This window comes from Ipomoea nil, unplaced genomic scaffold, assembly GCF_001879475.1.
Source record: "Ipomoea nil cultivar Tokyo-kokei standard unplaced genomic scaffold, Asagao_1.1 scaffold3109, whole genome shotgun sequence".
Classification (NCBI taxonomy): domain Eukaryota; kingdom Viridiplantae; phylum Streptophyta; class Magnoliopsida; order Solanales; family Convolvulaceae; genus Ipomoea; species Ipomoea nil.
The window spans coordinates 69,714-89,483 of record NW_017619537.1 but is presented as its reverse complement, the minus strand read 5'-3'; the positions used below and the strand labels follow the sequence as shown (position 1 = coordinate 89,483).

The 19,770-nt window shown below is 34.8% G+C and overlaps 2 protein-coding genes across 2 annotated transcripts; one reads left to right on the top strand and one right to left on the bottom strand.

Moving 5' to 3' along the window:
• Window positions 1-1,376: 1,376 nt before the first annotated feature.
• Window positions 1,377-4,777, bottom strand: LOC109166826 (probable UDP-3-O-acyl-N-acetylglucosamine deacetylase 2). The gene is made up of 7 exons (XM_019315706.1): window positions 4,552-4,777; window positions 4,120-4,428; window positions 3,057-3,263; window positions 2,651-2,752; window positions 2,414-2,478; window positions 2,074-2,218; window positions 1,377-1,733 (listed from the first exon to the last, which is right to left on the bottom strand). The coding sequence occupies exons 1-7, from the start codon at window positions 4,612-4,614 to the stop codon at window positions 1,680-1,682; spliced, it is 945 nt and encodes a 314-aa protein (XP_019171251.1). The 5' UTR covers window positions 4,615-4,777; the 3' UTR covers window positions 1,377-1,679.
• A 1,633-nt stretch (window positions 4,778-6,410) lies between these two features.
• On the top strand, window positions 6,411-17,226 carry LOC109166872 (nuclear pore complex protein NUP155). The gene is made up of 13 exons (XM_019315767.1): window positions 6,411-6,837; window positions 8,386-8,555; window positions 9,093-9,219; window positions 9,953-10,215; window positions 10,466-12,098; window positions 12,173-12,385; window positions 12,588-12,835; window positions 12,955-13,366; window positions 13,605-13,810; window positions 15,106-15,448; window positions 15,787-16,005; window positions 16,250-16,578; window positions 16,841-17,226. Exons 1-13 carry the CDS (start codon window positions 6,688-6,690, stop codon window positions 16,959-16,961), a joined length of 4,434 nt encoding a protein of 1,477 aa, XP_019171312.1. The 5' UTR covers window positions 6,411-6,687; the 3' UTR covers window positions 16,962-17,226.
• Window positions 17,227-19,770: the final 2,544 nt, after the last annotated feature.

Below are 19,770 nucleotides of genomic sequence, written 5' to 3'. Positions count from 1 at the left end.
AATTAAATTCATTTATTTATATATTTACATATTTTAAAGGAAATTTAATTAATTAGAACCAGAAGCCCACGCCGGCAGGGCCGAGGTTGGTGGGCCGGTGACCTATGTTGTTTTTAACGCCTCTAATGTTGCATTCAATGGTCCCAACACGCAAAAATAATAATCCACTAATACATAAATCATAATAATTTTATAATTTAACGTTACCAATTTCACAAGTTAAATCATTAGACTGCGACTAGAATCCTAGGAGCTTTCTTTGAATATGAGATTAAATAAATATTTTAAAAATCCCCTAAAGCCAGACAGAATCCTATGAATAATCTAACCATTTCGTTATCATACTAAACTAGGTTTCGGTCATGATCTCAACTAAATTTGTGATTGTGATGGGTCTTTAAGCTAATAAAAGTATTAATTACATATTTGCTTATATTTTAGACATTTTTGCATAGTTGAATTTATTCATTGCCGTTTGCAAATGAATTTGTAAGCCAAACTAATTAAATTAAATCATCAACTCTAAAATATGAATCATAAATGCAGTGCATTTTCAAATTGACTAAAATGCATGGTATAATATTGCAAAGCGTATTGTATAGTGTTGGAAATTAAAGTTTACTTTTAGGGGGCGTTTGCTTCACGGAATCTTGGATTACCCCAGGTAATAGGATTACCTCCAGGAAGGTAATGTGAGATGTTGGGAATGTAAGATTATTTTGTGTGTTTGGTTTGGATAGTGTAATATAATATTACCTTGTTTGGTTCAAGGTTATATTTTAAGTTATATGGATCAATTTACAATAATGTCCTCAATAATATATATATATATATATATATATATATATATAATGTGTGTATTTATTTATATGTATGAATGTATATCGATGCTTAAATATTAAAAAAATTAAATATATAAATATACACATATATATTTGATTATATAAACATATATTAATTTCATTATTATTATTATTATTATTATTATTATATAAGGATTAGTTAACAAGGGCAAAGTTGGAATAATTCAAGGTAATCTAAGATTACCTAAAAAATTGGGGGTAATCACATTACCTTGAAACATTACCGCCACATCAGCTTTCAGGTAATATAACATTACCAGGCAATCTTATAACTTGAACCAAACAAGGTAATATAACATTACCAGACTCAGATTACCTAGGTACCTAGGTAATCTAATATGACCTGAACCAAACGCCCCCTTAAAGTAAAGAAAATTATCAAAATGATATATATAAACACACGTATAGTCTTGTTTTACATCAGAAAGGATTTTCCTAGCAAACATCATAGTAATGTTTACTTTTAATTTAAAATGGTTGAATTGATAAAAGAAAGTGGGGGGAGTTATTGAGTAACACAAAAGGAAAAATTGATATGCTCAAAATAAAATAAAAATAGTGGAATTGGGTTGGCAGGTACGGCAAGAGCTGTATGAAACTACTTTTGGTTTTTAAAATATTCCTCTCAGAACCTGCCGCCTTTGCTCCAATTTATGTCTCAATTTCAACCACTATTGAATCCAAAGTGGTGTCAATACAGTTACCTTAGTTGATAGGTTAAATCAATGTATATAATTCTTGATAAAAATTGGAAAGCTTATCAAAGTAAATAATCATAATACATGAGCCATAACTTAAGGAAAGCTTCTTTGTTCATCAATCGATTCTTGACAAGCGACGAGCGAAATCAGTATGCAATGCATGTCCTCCCTGTGACATGTGAAATATAAGTGAAGCCTTATAGAAGAAATGTTCTTATTTCTTATTATGATCAGAAAATAGTTCTCACATATATATATATATATATATATATATATATATATATATATATATATATATATATATATATATATATAATAAAGCAGTAACTCAAATTCTGTGACTGTCAGTGCTGCCAATCTCACATCTCTTTTCATATTAAATGATCATGGCTACATATCATAAACTGTTGGTCTTGCTTCAAGTAACAGGCAGCATGCACATGTATAGGAAGATAATTCCTTTCTTTTCGATTTTTATTTTAAAGCTACATAGGGAGTTAGGATCGTACCTTGTAGGCAACAATGTGAGCCACCGGAAGCCCCTGACTACCAGCTCTAGCAAAAAGGGAAAGATCCCCGATAAGATCTAAAACCTTGTGTCTGCAGGGCTCATCATGGTAACGGAGGGGTGGATTCAACCAGCCTTTACTCCCACTGTAGAATAAGTACAATGTCACTTTGTTGAGCATATAGCCATTAATGTGCAATCCAACTATCAGTTTAGGCTTTTAGTTTAGATGGAGCACATGCTTCAATTACACCCAAAAAAAAAAAGGCATACAGCTCACACTGAACCCCAAATTTTTCTCCAATTTATTAAAATATACTTGTACTGAAAGAATATCTAACCTACAAACAATGGCACTTTCTAGAGAGCCACCCTTAATAAGTCCTGATTGCAACATTTGTTCCACCTGAAAATGGTTTCAAACAAATATTTCAATAAGAGCACAAATTATGCCTTAGAACCACCAAGAGCAGAATAAAGGATTATATAATCATCGGCCAACAAAGCATCATAATGACAAAAATTTGGGTAGATGAAAATAGTCAAAATACAATCAACTAAAAGCACTTGGAAAGGACCTGCTCATAAATGCAAAATGTTCTTGAAGAAGCTATCTGCTCCACATAGACGCAATTATCTGATAATGAACAAGAAAACCATTGACACCCAATTGCAGGAGCCTGCAAGAGTGCAAGACATGAATCATTATAAGGCAGAATAGATCCACAATTAGCACTTTCCAAGTTCCATATAAACTTGTTAGTCATCACTACAAGCAGCAGCAAGTTAAATCCTCTAATCGACAAACATACTATAAATTCATTCGTCAATACTCAGCTAAATAAATATACAAAACAGGACCAAGACAAGGATCACAGGGACACTTATAGACTCTGAACCTGAAGTTCAAAAGACAAACTGGATGATTTCTTAACAATAATATATGCAATGGTCACTATATATCATATTTGCGCATAATTTTACCTGAGGAAAGTTAATTCCATAGCTGATCCTGAGCTTTGAAGAAGGAAACGCAGCAACAAAAGTGTCATTTTTCCACACATGAAAAGGTTCATTAACATAAGGTGCCAACTTATCACAGCTTTTGCCACCAGAATCAGCAGCAACCTTCAACCCAACTTCTTCTATTGCATTTACCCATTCCCTTGCTGACCCATCAAAAATAGGAACCTGTCTAAGTTAGTTTCAAAATGTTAATGTATTGGTACTAAACTGAAGCAAGTTCCACATAGGGTGAGCATAATTACTGAAAAACCGACGAAACCAATAACCAATAGTCAAACCGACCGAAAACTTTTTGGTCGGTTACCGACTTACCGGTTATTGGTTATTAGCCCGTAATGGACGTTCAAAAAACGCAGTCACCGAATAACCGATCATATATAAAATATATATAGGTTATTTATAGTTTAGGCATTTAGCCCATCACTCCATAAGCCCAATGCCTTGCCCAACCCAATGGAATATTTTAGATGGGTTATGACACTTCGATTTTCGGTCGGTTATATCTATTATATTATCGGTCATTTATGAAGATTAAATATATTGCTATCGGTTATCAGTCAGTTACTGGCCAAATCGACCTATGCTCACCCCCGTCATACTGCTATCAGGCAACAGCCCCAGAATCAGCAACATAATCAATAATTCCATAGACTTGTAACCATGAAAAGGGCCCTCGTGTTATTATCTGGATACAAAGGCATACAACTACATTTTTATCTATAATATGCAGCTTATAGTTTACAAACAGGTCAAAACTCATTCCTAACTAAGTAAACTAACATGAAACATTGAAATTTCACAACTCCAATGCTTGTAATTGCAACACATAAGAAAGATTACAAGCACTAATCAGTTAAGCTATCGATTGGATTGTGAGAAAGAATAGATTAATTGTATTCCTCTTCAAGTCTATGCATTATACAACTGCTTGGAAGTGTAGGGATTGACATAAAAACAGAAAGATCCCCAAAATTAATTCTGGTAAATATGCATAAACTGAGAAATGAGAAGTATCCTTTACCTCGACAGATTGATCATCATCGACTGAATTTTCAATTTCAATTCGACAGTTATCGACGCCGCTAGCCTCGAGAGCTGACAGCAAGTGTTCGATTGTTCTCACAGTGTACCCATCTTTGCACAGTGTAGTGCACAGAGGAGTCTCCTTGGCAAAATCAATCGACGCGTCGATGCGATTCGACCCAATCATGAAGTACCTACCTTCGCCTGCAAGCTCCGGCCATATTCTCACCGTTGATTTCTTACCGGAGTGGAGCCCTAGTCCGGTTCGTTCTATACAGTTGACTACTGTTTGCTGAAGCTTACCGGTCTGTGAAATTGACGATGGACTACACATATAAATACTTCATAGATTTCCAGTGTAAATACAGGTCAAGGAAATATAGAATTTGCATGGATATATATATGTAGAGAGAGAGATAGAGAGAGTTACGGATTTCCATGAGATGACAGATGCGGACTTGAAGGCTGCTTTGAAGACACGAGATGAAGCCATTTGTCTGCTATAACTTCACGTTTAACAGTTCCGCATTACATCAAAGATAAGAATGATTGCATGCCATTAACAACAAAACCATTGATTTACTCTGTGCAGTGCGCAGTCAAGAGATAGTCTCAGTGGGTGAGACTGTGAGAGGGAGGAGACAACTTTTGAATAATAATACACGTTAGTCCCATTCTATATTCCATTTTCTCTCACACAAAAAAAAAATAAATAAATAAAAAATTATATATATACACACACACACTCCATTTTATCCATTTTTTAAATCTTATGACAAATTTATTTGTGTCTTGAATTTCTGGTAAAAAAAATGCAAGTATCAAAACAAGTTTGCATTTCTCGTATGTATTCTTATACTTGTGTTTGATTATTAACAAATATTAATGGATAAGTCTATTCAACGTTATCCATCAGCAAATTGATGAATCACATTAGTCTTGAAGCTTTCAATTATGGAGGAAAGGTATTAATCGATATATTATGCATCAAATTGCAAAACATATATATGGGCAAAATCACGAGGTATTGTAGGCTAAGTTACAAAAGATAAGAATTACTTTAATGGGAAACAAATACTAAACATCATTCATATAAGTATTCATCCAAATTTGTCGTCATCTATCAACGTGTAGAAGAATCTCATATGAGAAAAATAAGTTTATAAACAATATTTTCTTGATTTGGGGCAAAACAATAGACGAATGAATGTCTTATGTGTAACAATCAACGAGTTCAGGTTCAAGGTTATAGGGCAACTCACTTGCCATACAGAACTCGCTAGTGCATTTTTCGACCATATTAGTGCATTTTATAATCTAACTAGTGCATTTTTCAACCTCATTAGTACTTACTGAGCACGCTAGTGCATTTACTAACTCGTGTACGTATGTCTACTTACTCGTCTAATTATTAATAGTGGACCTCCCCTATCTATGTATCTTTAGACCTCCAGATCTTGATTATCATTAACTAAAATAATATAACCTCATCACAAATATTATGATCAGTAATCGCACCAATCATTATAAGTACCATTTTTCGATCACAATTAAGGAAAACCCCGCAAGTTCCCGAAATCTTATAAATCAAATGTGACCTATTCTATGGTCGGTAAATCATTTTCGAGATTAAATTATCATATCCCGGTCGCACAAGGGCTTGTTACACATTCATGTGACTTGTCAACTTTGTTTAGACAAATGTAGATTGTAAAACTCACGGGCCGTTCATCCAATGAGCTTGTGACACGTGGAAAACATGCAATGAGTTTGAAACTTGTTCCCTTGCTACTCTATATAAATAGGTCACTTTGCATAGCCTGAGAGGGGGGAGGGGTTCATCAATCATCATAATATACACTACTTCAACTAGAGCTTTCTCACAATATATGGTCGAATTCTTAGTTAACTTCCCGAATTTTTAACATTCAATTAGTTTACCAAGTATGTCATTCCACCCTCTAATTAATTTCCTGGTCATAATCAACTAACCCAAATTATTCGCATAATCCAATATAATAAAATAAGATAAATTACTTTCATTATGTGAATCTCAATAAAATGTCTACATCAAAAATTTAAATAAAAATATTAGAATAGAGAGCAAAATTTAAAAGTTAAAGTATTTCATAGTATTTTTCAAATAAATAAAATCTACATGACATATCCATATAGAAGAGAATCCTTAAGCAAGTAAAAAAAAAAAATAAAAAAATGCAAGGAAATAAACATTATTCGTACTCAAAAGTCAAAACACAAATCAACGTGTTTTAAAACAAAAGTACTGCGCCGTAATTCGGTCGCCGTTGTTAATAAACCTCAAACTCCAAAACCCTACACCAAATTCGCCATTTTCCCTCCTTCACTACCCGCCCCGAACTCCTCAATTCCCTCCATCTTTCTTCAATCTTCAAAATTTTCAACTTTTAGCTCACAAGCGGGATTCGAGGAAATCGACATTTTTCTTCTGGCGCCCGGGCGTCGAGGATTCTCCACTGCCTGTACTGTTCAAACCCTAGGAGTGGGATTCTTTGATTCCTAGGGTTTTCGAACAGGGGAAGACGTGATGTCTGATATTGTACTTCGTGACGTCAGCAATGCTGGACTTGTGGTCAGCGACCGCATTGGCCGTGATGTATCAGCTCAAGCCGACCTCGAGGAAGCCCTGGAGGCTTCCAGATATGCAAGTCATCCGTATACGACTCATCCTAGAGAGGTAAGGGAAAATGCACGTAATTGTAACGTGTATTTGTGTTGTTATGTGCGCGTAACAGTTAGTAGTTAGATGAAATTTGGAGTTGTAGTCACAAAACACGAGGTAGAGATAGGTTGTTTCATGCTCAGAGAGCCCGAGAGACTCACAATTTTTGGTTTCCGGCGAAGAATAAAGTTTCTTTCAAATTCCAATTACAGAATTATGGATTTTGATGTTGCCCCTGATAATTGTTTCTAAATAGAATGGTGTTGTAAGCTGGGTTGGGGATTTTTTGTTGTGTAGCCCTGTCTGTGGAGGTTAGGTTGCTGTGCATGTGTTTGGTTTGGTGATCCACTTATCCTTCCAACTCATTCCTCTCATAATCTTAAAAATGAGGAATTTGTTATCAGTTAAAAAAAAAATAACAAAGTGGAACATCATTTTCAGTACATGGGTCAGTAATATACCAGATTTACTTTTCATTCCATGAGTTCCATCTCAATTGAAAAAGGAAATACTGTTTGAAGAATAACTCTAGTTCTTCTATAGGCTTTCTTTGCTTCCTTGAATTATTTATTATTTTTATTTTTATTTCTTCCATGTCTGGTTTATGTGGTCTTCAAGTATGCTTATAATGATTTTTACGCATACTTGTGAAGGCCATGGTAGAACCAGTGTCCACTGGATTTGGGAGTTTCAGAAATTAAATAGTTTTAACAGGTGGCTAAAATAATAGGTGTACTACATAAATCAAGCTGAAACTTTAAGCCAATATTACCCTCTTTCCTGACATTCATTGATTACCTTAAGAGTGAAAAAAGTCATAGCCTTTTCTGCTCTAAAGAAAAAGTGAAAAACTTAGCACGGTAATTTGTTTTTGCTGCTGTCAAAGGGCCCGTTACTTCACCATTCTGGTTCCTTGTTTAACCACATTATGCAACAGCTGCCACATGATTCATCATATATTAAGCATTGGATTGAAGTTTGCAACTTGCAGCATTCTTTGTAAATTTTAGTCTATGCTTTATTTGTTTAATAAATTTTTATTCAATTTTATTCTTCCAATTGCATGAAAAGCCCTAACAATTGAAAATTTATTCAATATTATGCTTCATATTGACATCATCTTTCTATTCTCTGAGTGGATGGCAATAGATGGTTCTAATGAGTGTTGTTGACTATAACTAGAATTAGTATAATGTGTGCTGATGAACTTGGTCCCTATATGCACTGTAAAAGTTTTCCCTAATAGAATGGAATATATTTACTAAAATGAATTTGAAACATAGGAAGTTGGTTTCTTTTAAGTTTTACTATTAAAGGGCTTGCACATTGAGAACAATCCAAATGCTACTTATTATTTTTTTTTTTTGAAAGGCAAATGCTACTTATTTAAAACTGTGTTTAATGAAAATTACTTGTTCATTTTGTGCACACAATACTATGAGATGTGACTAACTCTCAAGACCTAACATTTTTTTTTTTTTAAAACCACCAATTTGGTTTTAGTATCTTACTGCATCTTAGCTCTCAAAGGAATTAAATTTATAAGTTCATGCACTGTTGTAGTGGCCTCCTTCAGTGGAAGTTGTGGATTCCTGGGAGTTGCCCCCTGTACTAATTGAAAGATACAATGCATCTGGTGGGGAAGGAACTGCATTATGTGGAATTTTTCCAGAGATACGCAGAGCATGGGCATCAGTGGACGAGTCTCTGTTTCTTTGGCGGTTTGATAAGTGGTGAGCATTACAAGATTGGCTCATACATAGAAATGTATGGTTATTTATTTAGATGAGTTCTTGGTTAATTAGCTGGTGTGTCTATGTTATTGAAACATATGCTTATAAGCTTATTTATTTTGACATTCCCTTGAATTACATTTCAGAGGTATGCAGTCCTAGGCAGCCATTTATAACTTAGCTGAATTGTGATTAATCTAGTTGGTGTATTGTACATGATTCTGTTTATCACTTTCTCTTCTTAATCTAGTTGGTGTTTTGTATATGATTCTGTTTCTCACTTTCTCTTCTTAGATTAATTTTAGTGTAATATATTTGTGGCAATTTTACATTAGCTATCAACCATACCTCATTGTCCTTGACTTGCTTTAAGGAGTGCCTAAGTTGATAATAGGTCATGCAAAGTTAGTTTTCTAAGTGCATAAGAATATTAAATTCAAATATGCTTCACCTTGATTTAGAGCTGTATTGCGATTTTTTCTCATTATGATTTTAGTTCCTTCTTTTTAATTTAAGTTCTTTTTCATTTAAATTCAGGGATGGTCAATGTTCTGAATATAGTGTTGATGAACAAGCTATTTGTGCAGTTGGCCTAGCCAAAGCCAAGCCTGGCATTTTTGTTGAAGCTATCCAGTATCTTCTAGTCTTGGCCACTCCTGTTGAGGTAATTGAATTTCTTATCATGCTGTTCTATCTCATAACCTTTTTATTTTATTATTTATTATTTATTTATTTATTTATTTTTTAATTTTTATAATAACTTTTTTCCTTAACCTTCCATTTTGTATCTTCATAATTTGTCTCTTCATACTTTAGTTAATTTAAAATATGCGATGGTTCCAATTGTGTTAAAACTGGAGAAAATCTTTTTTTTTTTTTTTTTTTTTTTTTTTTTTTTTTTTTAATAATTTTATTTATACCAACCCCACCTCTCCAAAGTACATCCCAACAAATGATAGAATGCTATTAGGCCATTTTCAATTTATTAGGTCGGAGGGTTGAAAACGGAGTACTTTGATTAATCTTATAAACACCCTAACTAGAGTGGCATTGAGTCTTAGTTTACTTGAATAGAGTTATGTTAATCATTTTTATCGGAAGTTGTCTTATCAACATCTAATGGTCGCTGTTAATTTGTCCTTTTCATTGTGAAACTGTTTGAGATTTCCCATCTATAAATTCAATGCTTATTTGCCTTTGTGATGTTTGAATTATGAAATTTAGATTATGTGCGATGAATGTATATTTAGTGCAATCACTTTCTTTTCTATTATGCAAACATGCTTTGTATATTTTATGAGGTGCATGCTTATTCCATCTTCTCTTGTATTATCTTCCAAAATTGCTGCATTAGTAATCATCTCCAGGGATTTATACCTAGTTTCTACTGCACTCAGTTGAACCTTGTAGGGGTATGTTGCTCTGGAAGCAGTGATGGAATAGATCCATATTCAGAGGTGTCACTTCAGTCACTTCCAGAATATACAATTCCATCTGATGGAGTGACTATGAGTTGCATCGCATGCACTGACAGTGGGCATATTTTTCTTGCTGGTCGTGATGGCCATATTTATGGGTTGCAATATACGACAGGGTCAGGGTGGCAGAAGCGATGTTGTAAAGTTTGCTTAACTGCAGGTCTTGGAAGTGTCATTTCAAGGTATTTTCTTTTCTCACTCCCCCCGCCCCCACCCCAACCTTATGTGTTGCATTATAGAAGTAAAATTGGAAAATTTGCTGCAGAGTTATATCCTATTGTAGTGTACATTATACTTTTATGTACCCATTGGAACTTGGAAGTATCTCCAACATCTGCAGTTTCTTCCTTACTGAAACTTGAAATAAAATTTTGCTTTTTTGCTTGCATCTTTTATACACATTGCTGTTAAAGTTGTTTGTATTTCCTGTAGGTGGATTGTACCAAATGTATTTAAATTTGGTGCAGTTGATCCCATTGTTGAAATGGTTGTTGATAATGAGAGGAACATCTTATATGCACGTACTGAAGAGATGAAACTTCAAATATTTTCATTCTGTCAAAATGGGGTTGGCCCCCTTAAGAAGGTAGCAGAAGAAAGGAATTTGATAAATCAGAGGGACCCCTATGTTGGAAGGCAGCCAACTGCATCAAGAACCCCTCGATCTTCTAAAACATCTATAGTTACCATCTCTCCTTTATCCATCTTGGAGTCAAAGTGGCTACATGTTGTTGCTGTTCTGTCAGATGGAAGAAGAATGTACCTTTCTACATCGTCTGGTGGGAACAGTGGTTCTGTTGGAGGTCTGGGTGGTCTTAATAATCAGAAGCCAAATTGCTTGAAAGTTGTAGCTACCAGGCCAGCACCTCCTTTAGGTGCTGGTGGGGGGCTTAGCTTTGGAGCCATATCTCTTGCCAGTAGGTCTCAGAGTGAGGATCTATCGCTGAAGATTGAGTCTGCATGTTACTCTACTGGAACTCTTGTACTTTCTGATTCATCTCCATCTACCGCCTCTTCTCTTCTTATTGTGAACAGAGATTCTAGTGCTCAGTCAACTTCAACTACCTTTGGAGCTGGTGCAAGGAGTTCTCGTGCACTCCGGGAATCAGTATCATCTCTACCAATAGAAGGAAGAATGCTGTTTGTGGCAGATGTTCCACCCCTGCCTGACACAGCAGCCACTGTGGAATCTCTATATTTACAACCAGAGTTCACTGGTGAATCATGTGAAAAGACTTTTGGTAAAGTTTGGGCTAGGGGTGATCTTTCAACCCAACATATATTGCCAAGAAGAAGAGTAATAGTTTTCAGTACTATGGGCTTGATGGAAATAGTCTTTAACCGGCCAGTTGACTTACTGAGGAGGATGTTAGAGTCCAACTCGCCTAGATCACTATTGGAGGATTTCTTCAATCGTTTTGGAGCAGGAGAGGCTGCTAGTATGTCTTTAATGCTTGCTGCAAAGATAATCTACAGTGATACTCTCATAAGTAATGCTGTTGCTGAAAGGGCAGCTGAAGCATTTGAGGATCCAAGACTTGTTGGAATACCACAACTAGAAGGCAGCGGTGCATTCTCAAATACTAGAACCCCAGCTGGGGGATTTAGCATGGGTCAGGTTGTTCAAGAGGCTGAGCCAGTTTTTTCTGGGGCTTATGAGGGGCTGTGCTTGTCCTCATCAAGGTTGCTTTTACCGTTATGGGAACTTCCTGTTTTTATTATGAAAGGTAACCCAGCTTCTTCAGCTGCACCTGAAAATGGGATCATGGTCTGCCGACTTTCCCCTGGGCCAATGCAGGTCCTTGAAGACAAGATTCGTTCTCTGGAGAAGTTTCTCAGGTCTAGGAGGAACCAAAGGAGGGGGCTCTATGGTTCTGTTGCTGGTCTAGGTGATCTGACTGGCTCAATTTTGATTGGTACGACTGAAGATCTGGGCTCTGGTGACAGGGGCATGGTGCGGAATCTGTTTGGATCTTATTCTCGGAATGTTGACTCCAGTGATGTTGGAATGTCAAATAAAAGGCAGCGGCTTCCTTATAGCTCTGCAGAACTTGCTGCAATGGAGGTAACTTTAAGTTTTTGGTTTTACTTTGTTTTTAGTTTTTTTGCACGCAATTTACATACCAGTTTGTGCTTCAGGTGAGAGCAATGGAATGTATCAGGCAGTTGCTCCTGAGGTGTAGTGAAGCGCTATTTTTACTCCAGCTTCTTTCACAACATCACTTGACACGTTTGGTTCAGAACTTTGATGCTAACATGAAGCATGCACTACTTCAGTTGACTTTCCATCAGCTAGTCTGCTCTGAAGAGGGTGATAGATTGGCCACAAGACTTATATCTGCTCTTATGGAGGTAATTCATTTAAAGTTCCGGATCATACTGTTCAGTTTTTTTTTTTTTTTTTTACATGTAGACTTTTGGTTTCAATATTGCATTTTCTCCAAAAAGAAGTATGAATATATGGTTTCCAAGCACTACAGGAGAATGTCTCTGTTATGCTCCATTTTATACAGGTTTTATCCATATTGATTGATGCTTTTTCATCACCTTGCAGTATTATATTGGCCCTGATGGCCGGGGAACTGTTGATGATATAAGTGCTAGGTTGCGTGATGGCTGTTCAAGCTATTATAAAGAGTCTGATTACAAGTTCTTCTTAGCTGTTGAATGTCTTGAGAGAGCTGCTGCTGCGTCTGATGCTGGTGAGAGGGAAAGCCTTGCTAGAGAAGCCTTTAATTACCTAAGCAAAGTTCCAGAGTCTGCAGACTTACGAACTGTATGCAAACGTTTTGAAGATTTGAGGTTGCAATCTAGCATTAGATACTTTACTCTCCCTCTCTCCCTCTTTTTTAATTTATCCTTTGTTTTGATGAATTATAATGTTTTATGACTTATCTGAACATACTATGATAAATGCACAGATATTATGAAGCTGTGGTTCGATTACCTTTACAAAAGGCACAGTCTGTTGACCCTGCTGGCGATGCGTTTAATGAACAAATAGATCCTATGATTCGAGGACATGTACTTACTCAACGAGAGCAATGCTATGAGATCGTTGCTAATGCTTTGCGTGCTTTGAAAGGCGAAGTTTTCCAAAGGGAATTTGGTTCTCCTATCAGACCTGTTGCCCAATCTGTTCTTGATCAAGCCTCCAGGAAAAAATATATAAGCCAGATCGTTCAACTTGGTGTTCAATCTCCTGATAGACTTTTTCATGAGTATTTGTACCGGACACTAATTGACTTGGGGCTGGATGATGAACTGTTGGAATATGGAGGCCCTGATTTGGTGCCTTTTCTGCAAAGTGCTGGTCGTGAATCTTTACATGAGGTCTGGCTAGATGCTGCTTTCTTTTGTCTTGATTTGTTTCATGTGATTGTAGTAATCATGATTCTTGAGTTCATCTAGACTTCTCAAATGGGTTACTTTCAGTATAGATACCCGTGTTCTTTCATTCATTTTTCATCAATTTTTGGGAGCATCAATATCTTCTTTTTAATTTTTTTTTTAATTTTTTTTTTTTTTTTTGAAACTATCATCCTACTGATTGATCTGTTTGCCTGTACAGGTTCGGGCTGTTTCTGCAGCAACGCCACCAATTTCTCCACTGGATCATTCAAGAGTAGCTGTGCCATCCAACCAAACAAAATATTTTGAGCTTCTAGCTCGATATTATGTCTTAAAGCAGCAGCACATTCTTGCAGCCCATGTTTTGGTAAGATTAGCAGAACGCCGAGCTACAGATTCAGGGGATGCACCTTCGCTGGAACAAAGGTTCTTAACTTGTCTTACCTGAGAATTATCCATGCTTCATTTTTTAGAACTGTAGTATGAAACTGTTTGGTCTATTCCTTCACTATTTGAATTGAAATGCATAAGGAAGAGGAACACAAGACCATAATTGTATGAACTGCTAGCTGGAGGAAATTCCCTATGGAGAATTTTTATGCAGGAATTCCCCTCCTATAAAGAAGCAAATAATTGACTTATTGACATTACTGGTTGCAACCATGCTATATGTACAAAGTCTATGCACATGCAAATAGCTATTAAAGCTGTCATACTTGCATTTCACAAATCAACATATGCTACACATGAAGTGTATGCAAATGGAAATTGCTTTAAAACTGTCAAACTTCTGATTTGCAAACCAGCATAGGTCTATTGACGCACATGTGAGGAAGATGGTAAAACAGATGCTACAAGAGATGGACAATAGGTAGATCAGAAACTTATTTGAATCCATTAGGTTATAAGAAATAATTATATTACAACTAAAGGACTCACAGAGGATATAATGAATACATAAAATCAGTGTAGACTACCCTAACTAGTTTGTCATTGAGGCTTACTTGAGTTAACCTAGTAATGCCTTTAATGGATTATCTTAGTTACTCCGTATTATTTCACAACCAGTTCTTGTTCTTACACCCACCTTTGCATTTTTCCATATTTGCTGTATATGCAGATTTTTCAGTCAAATATTGTGAATCTAACTATATATAAACCTTGTTTTGTTCTTATATAGTAATCTTCTCAGTTCTCATATAAAATTTACTAAATGTGCAGCTTCTCAATTAAATATATTTAAATTCATCTACGTAATCGTACTCATGGAGGATTTAACTCTTAATTAGAGCATAATGAAGACTTGTAGCCAATGTATACACAACTTTTAACTATTGTGATTAGGCTTACCTGAGTGTAGAAGCAATGCCTTTGAACAAATATCTTAGTTTATTTGTAATATAAATGGGAGAACGGTATTATGAATCAGTTTCTCTTTTTAGGCTCCTCAAATGATTTTATTGATGCTATTCAAAATTGAGAAAATACTGAAAGAAATACTGCAGTAGTGTGCGGTTTGCAAGGGTTTTCCTTGGAAGGCTGTAGCCTGTAGTGCAGCTGTGACTTGTACAGTTGTACAAGATAAATTGAAATATGCATTGCTATTACCTAGCCTCCCCCCACCACATGCAAACATGAACAAAACATCTTCCCTTTTATTCTTCCTTAGATGGGCTTTCCTGTAATTGAGGTGAATTTATTTTTCCTTTTGTCAATCCCAGGCGTCAGTACTTGAGTAATGCTGTCCTGCAAGCGAAGAGTGCTAGTGAAACCAATGGTCTGAGTGATTCTGGCCGGAGTGCTCTTGACAATGGGTTGCTGGATTTACTTCAAGGAAAGCTAGCAGTGCTGCAATTTCAAATTAAGATTAAAGAGCAACTGGAGGCTATGGCTTCCAGGTTGGAGGCTTCTCCTAGCACATCTGAAGCAGTACCTAATGGGGGTCAACCTGTTGATAACATTTTTTTACTCTCTCTAAAAGAAAAGACCAAGGAGTTATCAATGGATTTGAAGAGTATTACTCAGCTTTATAATGACTATGCTGTGCCCTTTGAATTGTGGGAGGTATGTAAACAGCCACTACAAAACCCTCTCCTCCTCCCTGAGCTGGCATTCATATGTTATTGTTACTGTATATAAATTGTATAACATGCTTGTAAATGACTACAGTCAGACACAGAATCTAAATCAAATAACAACACTTTGGTATAACATCCCTAATACAAATTTCCAAATTAAGAGTCTGTTTTGCATCTTTTTGCTCTTCTTCATAATGCAACTACCTTAAATAAGAGGAAGTAATTGTTTATAAAAGAGAAATCAAAGATGTTAAGAACCCAATATTTAACTGTTGTGTTCCCATTCTTACCCATTTGAATTCAATGTTCCTTTCTTGCCCATAGATATGCTTGGAAATGTTATACTTTGCAAGCTATTCTGGTGAAGCTGATAGTAGCATCGCACGGGAGACTTGGGCTAGGCTCATTGATCAAGCACTTTCAAATGGCGGCATTGCGGAAGCTTGTGCTGTATTGAAGAGGGTTGGTTCTAATATTTATCCTGGAGATGGAGCTGTGTTACCTCTGGATACTCTTTGCTTGCACTTAGAGAAGGCTGCACTGGTATGGAACACCCACCCCCTTCCCTTTTTTTTTTTTTTTTTTTTTTTTTTTTTTTTTTTTTTTCCCTTTGCGTCCTGCACTCAAGTCCCCATTCCCTTCACCAATCCCCTTTTCTGATCTCTCTGCTTGCCCTTTCTGCAAATATTATTTCAGCTACTAAATTAGTGTTTTTGTAGCTGCATTCAAAAGTTTGATGCATAATAAATTGCCTGTTTGTATCTGTTCTGTGCTTATCAACATCTAGGAGCGAGTTGCTAGAGGTGTTGAATCTATTGGAGATGAAGATGTTCCTAGGGCTCTTCTAGCTGCCTGCAAGGGTGCAATTGAGCCTGTATTAAATACCTATGACCAATTGTTATCCAGTGGTGCAGTATTGCCTACTCCAAATTTGAGGTTACGTCTCCTCCGATCAGTACTGGTGGTGCTTCGTGAATGGACAATTTCTGTCTTTGCCCAGAGAATGGATACAAGTGTAGCTGGGGCCTCTCTAATTCTTGGCGGAACCTTTTCACTGGGACAGACTGCGGCATTTAGTCAAGGTGTTCGTGACAAAATTACTAGTGCAGCAAATAGGTATTGTTTCTGCTTGACTCATTGATCTTACTATATATGATTTTAACTCTATAAACATCTCCACTTCATCTGTATTCTTTAATCATCTGCCTCCCAAAGACAATTTAGTGAGGAAAACAAAAATGGATAATCTGACGGGTAAATTTCTCTAAAAGCTCGAGTTAAAATGCAACTTTTTCTTGCAATTTGCTGCTTATATACCTTGTTTTATAATTGAAAATTATTGTCTAGTTCTGGGAATGTGATTTTGGTAATTTCCCAGGTACATGACCGAGGTACGAAGGTTGTCTCTCCCGCAAAGTCAAACAGAAGCCGTCTACCGTGGTTTCCGGGAGCTCGAAGAGTCGCTATTAAGTCCAGCTCCATTCGATCGCTTTTGTTAGTACGCTCACAGGTTCCTTGTATAAACTTGTTCGAGATTTTATTCTGCACATTAATTTGCTATACAAATGTTTGTTCTTCCATTGTTCAGAATCCGAGGTTCAACTTTAGCTTGGCTCCTTTTCCTCAGTGTAACAAGTATCTCTAGGATAGCATTCTCACTCTAAGCTGAAATGGAATTATTGAATATTCAAACAGTTCATTGTCTGTGCTAGTAATAAAACCAGGTCCCTTTGCAATGTTGTAGTTCATTACGTTTGAAATAAATGTTCATCTTATAGGTTTAATTATTAAATTATTAAATTATTTATGTTTAGCTTAGTTTACCGAACTGCAGTATACGTCAGTTTAGGAATTTTCTTCCATTTTGTCATTATTTGGCTGTGACTGTTTTTGACAGTTATAATGTCAGTATGCATGTGTATGTATGTGTGTGTGTGTATATATATATATATATATATATATATATATTCATTTAGAAAGAGATGTACTTGATTTTGGCAAATTATATCCGCATCATGATTCATATTGAAAGGTGGATTATTTATACATGTTTATTTTTAATATATTACAAGTTTGTTTTGAGTGTATTATATGTTGGCATTACGATTGCTTGATTTTGAGATAAGGTATGGTATTTTTATAATGAAAGAGTGATGATAGTTTTATAAATATTAAAAGAAATTATTTTTATATTTATTAAAAAATAATTGTGTTTTTTTTTTTTTGTTTTTGTTTTTGTTTTAATAATAATGGGTGCTCTTATTATTTTACATTATATACTTTTTCTATACATAGCATGACTTTTACGTTAAAAGTTGAAGAAAAATAATAACAGGAAGGTGAGATTGGGACAATACGAGACCGTGATCCTTTTCATTCGTGTTATTTTATTCTTATTTTTTATAATTAAATAATAATAATTTTTTTTAAAAAAAAAAAATGAAGTAAGACTATGAAAAGGGTTGGAAAGCCACAACTCCAGAAGATAAGGTGGGTGCACGTCTTTTTCCACCAAACACGAAGAAACTAGAGGGCGTTGAAAAAGTATGAAAAAGTTGTATCCATTGGACCGACCAATTTGAATAAATAAAAACAAATACGAAGTAATACTCTTTTTATTCTAATTCATGGTAGGATTTGCAGCCTCTTATTTTTTTTATATATAAAGGAGGAAAGACTACTGTGATGATTGGTACCGTGTCACTTTATACTCAGTGTAAAGCCTTAAAATTTTTATCGAATTTTATGTCGTATAATTCAATGCCTTTATATATATATATATATATATATATATATATATATGTTGCATAACAAAATGTCATTAGAGGATGTAAATTCAAATTACATGAGTAAATTTTTAATCAATTTCTTGTCTTACTGTGCGCACAAAGAGCTTAATCCATCAATTATTATTGCATGGACCATAGTCCATACAAATTGTGTGGACCATAAATAAATGATATATTTTTAATATACTAAGGGTACATTATTTATATACGTAAGGTATATGTTTAAAAATTACATTTTTAATATACTAAGGATACATTATTTTATATAATGTATCTTTAGTACAAAAAGAATGTACCTTCAGTACAAAAATAATGTACTTTTAATATATTAAAAATGTACCTGATATTCATGGTCCACGCAATTGTGTGGATCTTAGTCCATGCAATAATTTGCCTCAGTTCCATACGGACCACACCCTACTCCAACCTGGGAAGCCCAACTTCTACTTCTGGATTGACCTTAATTTATAAGTATTTCGGGATATCTCGCTAATTGAGATTCATCTCACAGTTTTTCTCATCAACCAATATTTAGGATAAGAACGGTAATAAACCTTTAAATTTGAGGTTCAAATTTATTAAAATTGTTTACTAATGAATTGTTCATTGTGGAGTATGAGATTACCTATGAATCACATTAATTTTGGTGTTATTTATTTTCTTGCATTTTCATTCTCTATTCACATGTTTTATCCCTCTTTACTAATGAATTGTTCATTGTGGAGTATGAGATTACATATGAATCACATTAATTTTGGTGTTATTTATTTTCTTGCATTTTCATTCTCTATTCACATGTTTTATCCCTCTTGACATGACTTCCATTTATTGAGTACCCATAAACTAATGAATTGATCAACTATACCACAAATTATAAAGGAATTTAGTTAATAATTAAATATTAAAAAGTTCAACTACTAGCATTTCTCTTTTGACTAAACATCATAATTAGTAATCTAAAATATAAACAATTTACAATAATTTACAATAATATAGCATTACAACTTTGATTTCCAATAGAGTACTTTTATAGGTCTTAGACTTGTTGCATACAAATTATTAGGAGTTTTTATTGTGTTTCTTTCCATTGTAATATCAATTCGTGTGCTTTGCCACAAATATTAAGGAAAAGAAAATGTATAATTTTATTTTATAAAAAATACAATCATGATATAGTGCATTACAGATGTGACAATATTCACATGTCACGTGTGTTATACGTCTATTATACTTAATAAAAAATATTCGGAATCGTTGGATACAAATATTATGAATTTTTATTGTGTTTCTTCGCATTATAATGTTAGTTTGATAATGTTGTATCCTGTGTTTTGCCACAAATATTAGGGAAAATAAAATGTTTAATTTTATGTTATACATAATACAATTACGATATAAATCATATAATACATTATAGATGCAATAATATTCACATATGTCATTTATGTTATACGTCTATTATACTTAAAAGAATATTAAGAATCATTGCATACAAATTATTAAGAATTTTTATTGTGTT

Excerpts from the sequence above, each read along its gene's own strand:
- LOC109166826 (XM_019315706.1), bottom strand. The coding sequence starts at position 4,614 with ATGGCTTCATCTCGTGTCTTCAAAGCAGCCTTCAAGTCCGCATCTGTC. Across the intron at positions 4,429-4,551 it reads CTGTCATCTCATGGAAATCC|ACCGGTAAGCTTCAGCAAAC; the intron begins GTAACTCTCTCT and ends TCAATTTCACAG. Across the intron at positions 2,479-2,650 it reads CATTTTGCATTTATGAGCAG|GTGGAACAAATGTTGCAATC; the intron begins GTCCTTTCCAAG and ends AACCATTTTCAG.
- LOC109166872 (XM_019315767.1), top strand. The coding sequence starts at position 6,688 with ATGTCTGATATTGTACTTCGTGACGTCAGCAATGCTGGACTTGTGGTC. Across the intron at positions 9,220-9,952 it reads TCTTGGCCACTCCTGTTGAG|TTGAACCTTGTAGGGGTATG; the intron begins GTAATTGAATTT and ends TACTGCACTCAG. Across the intron at positions 15,449-15,786 it reads TGCCCTTTGAATTGTGGGAG|ATATGCTTGGAAATGTTATA; the intron begins GTATGTAAACAG and ends TCTTGCCCATAG.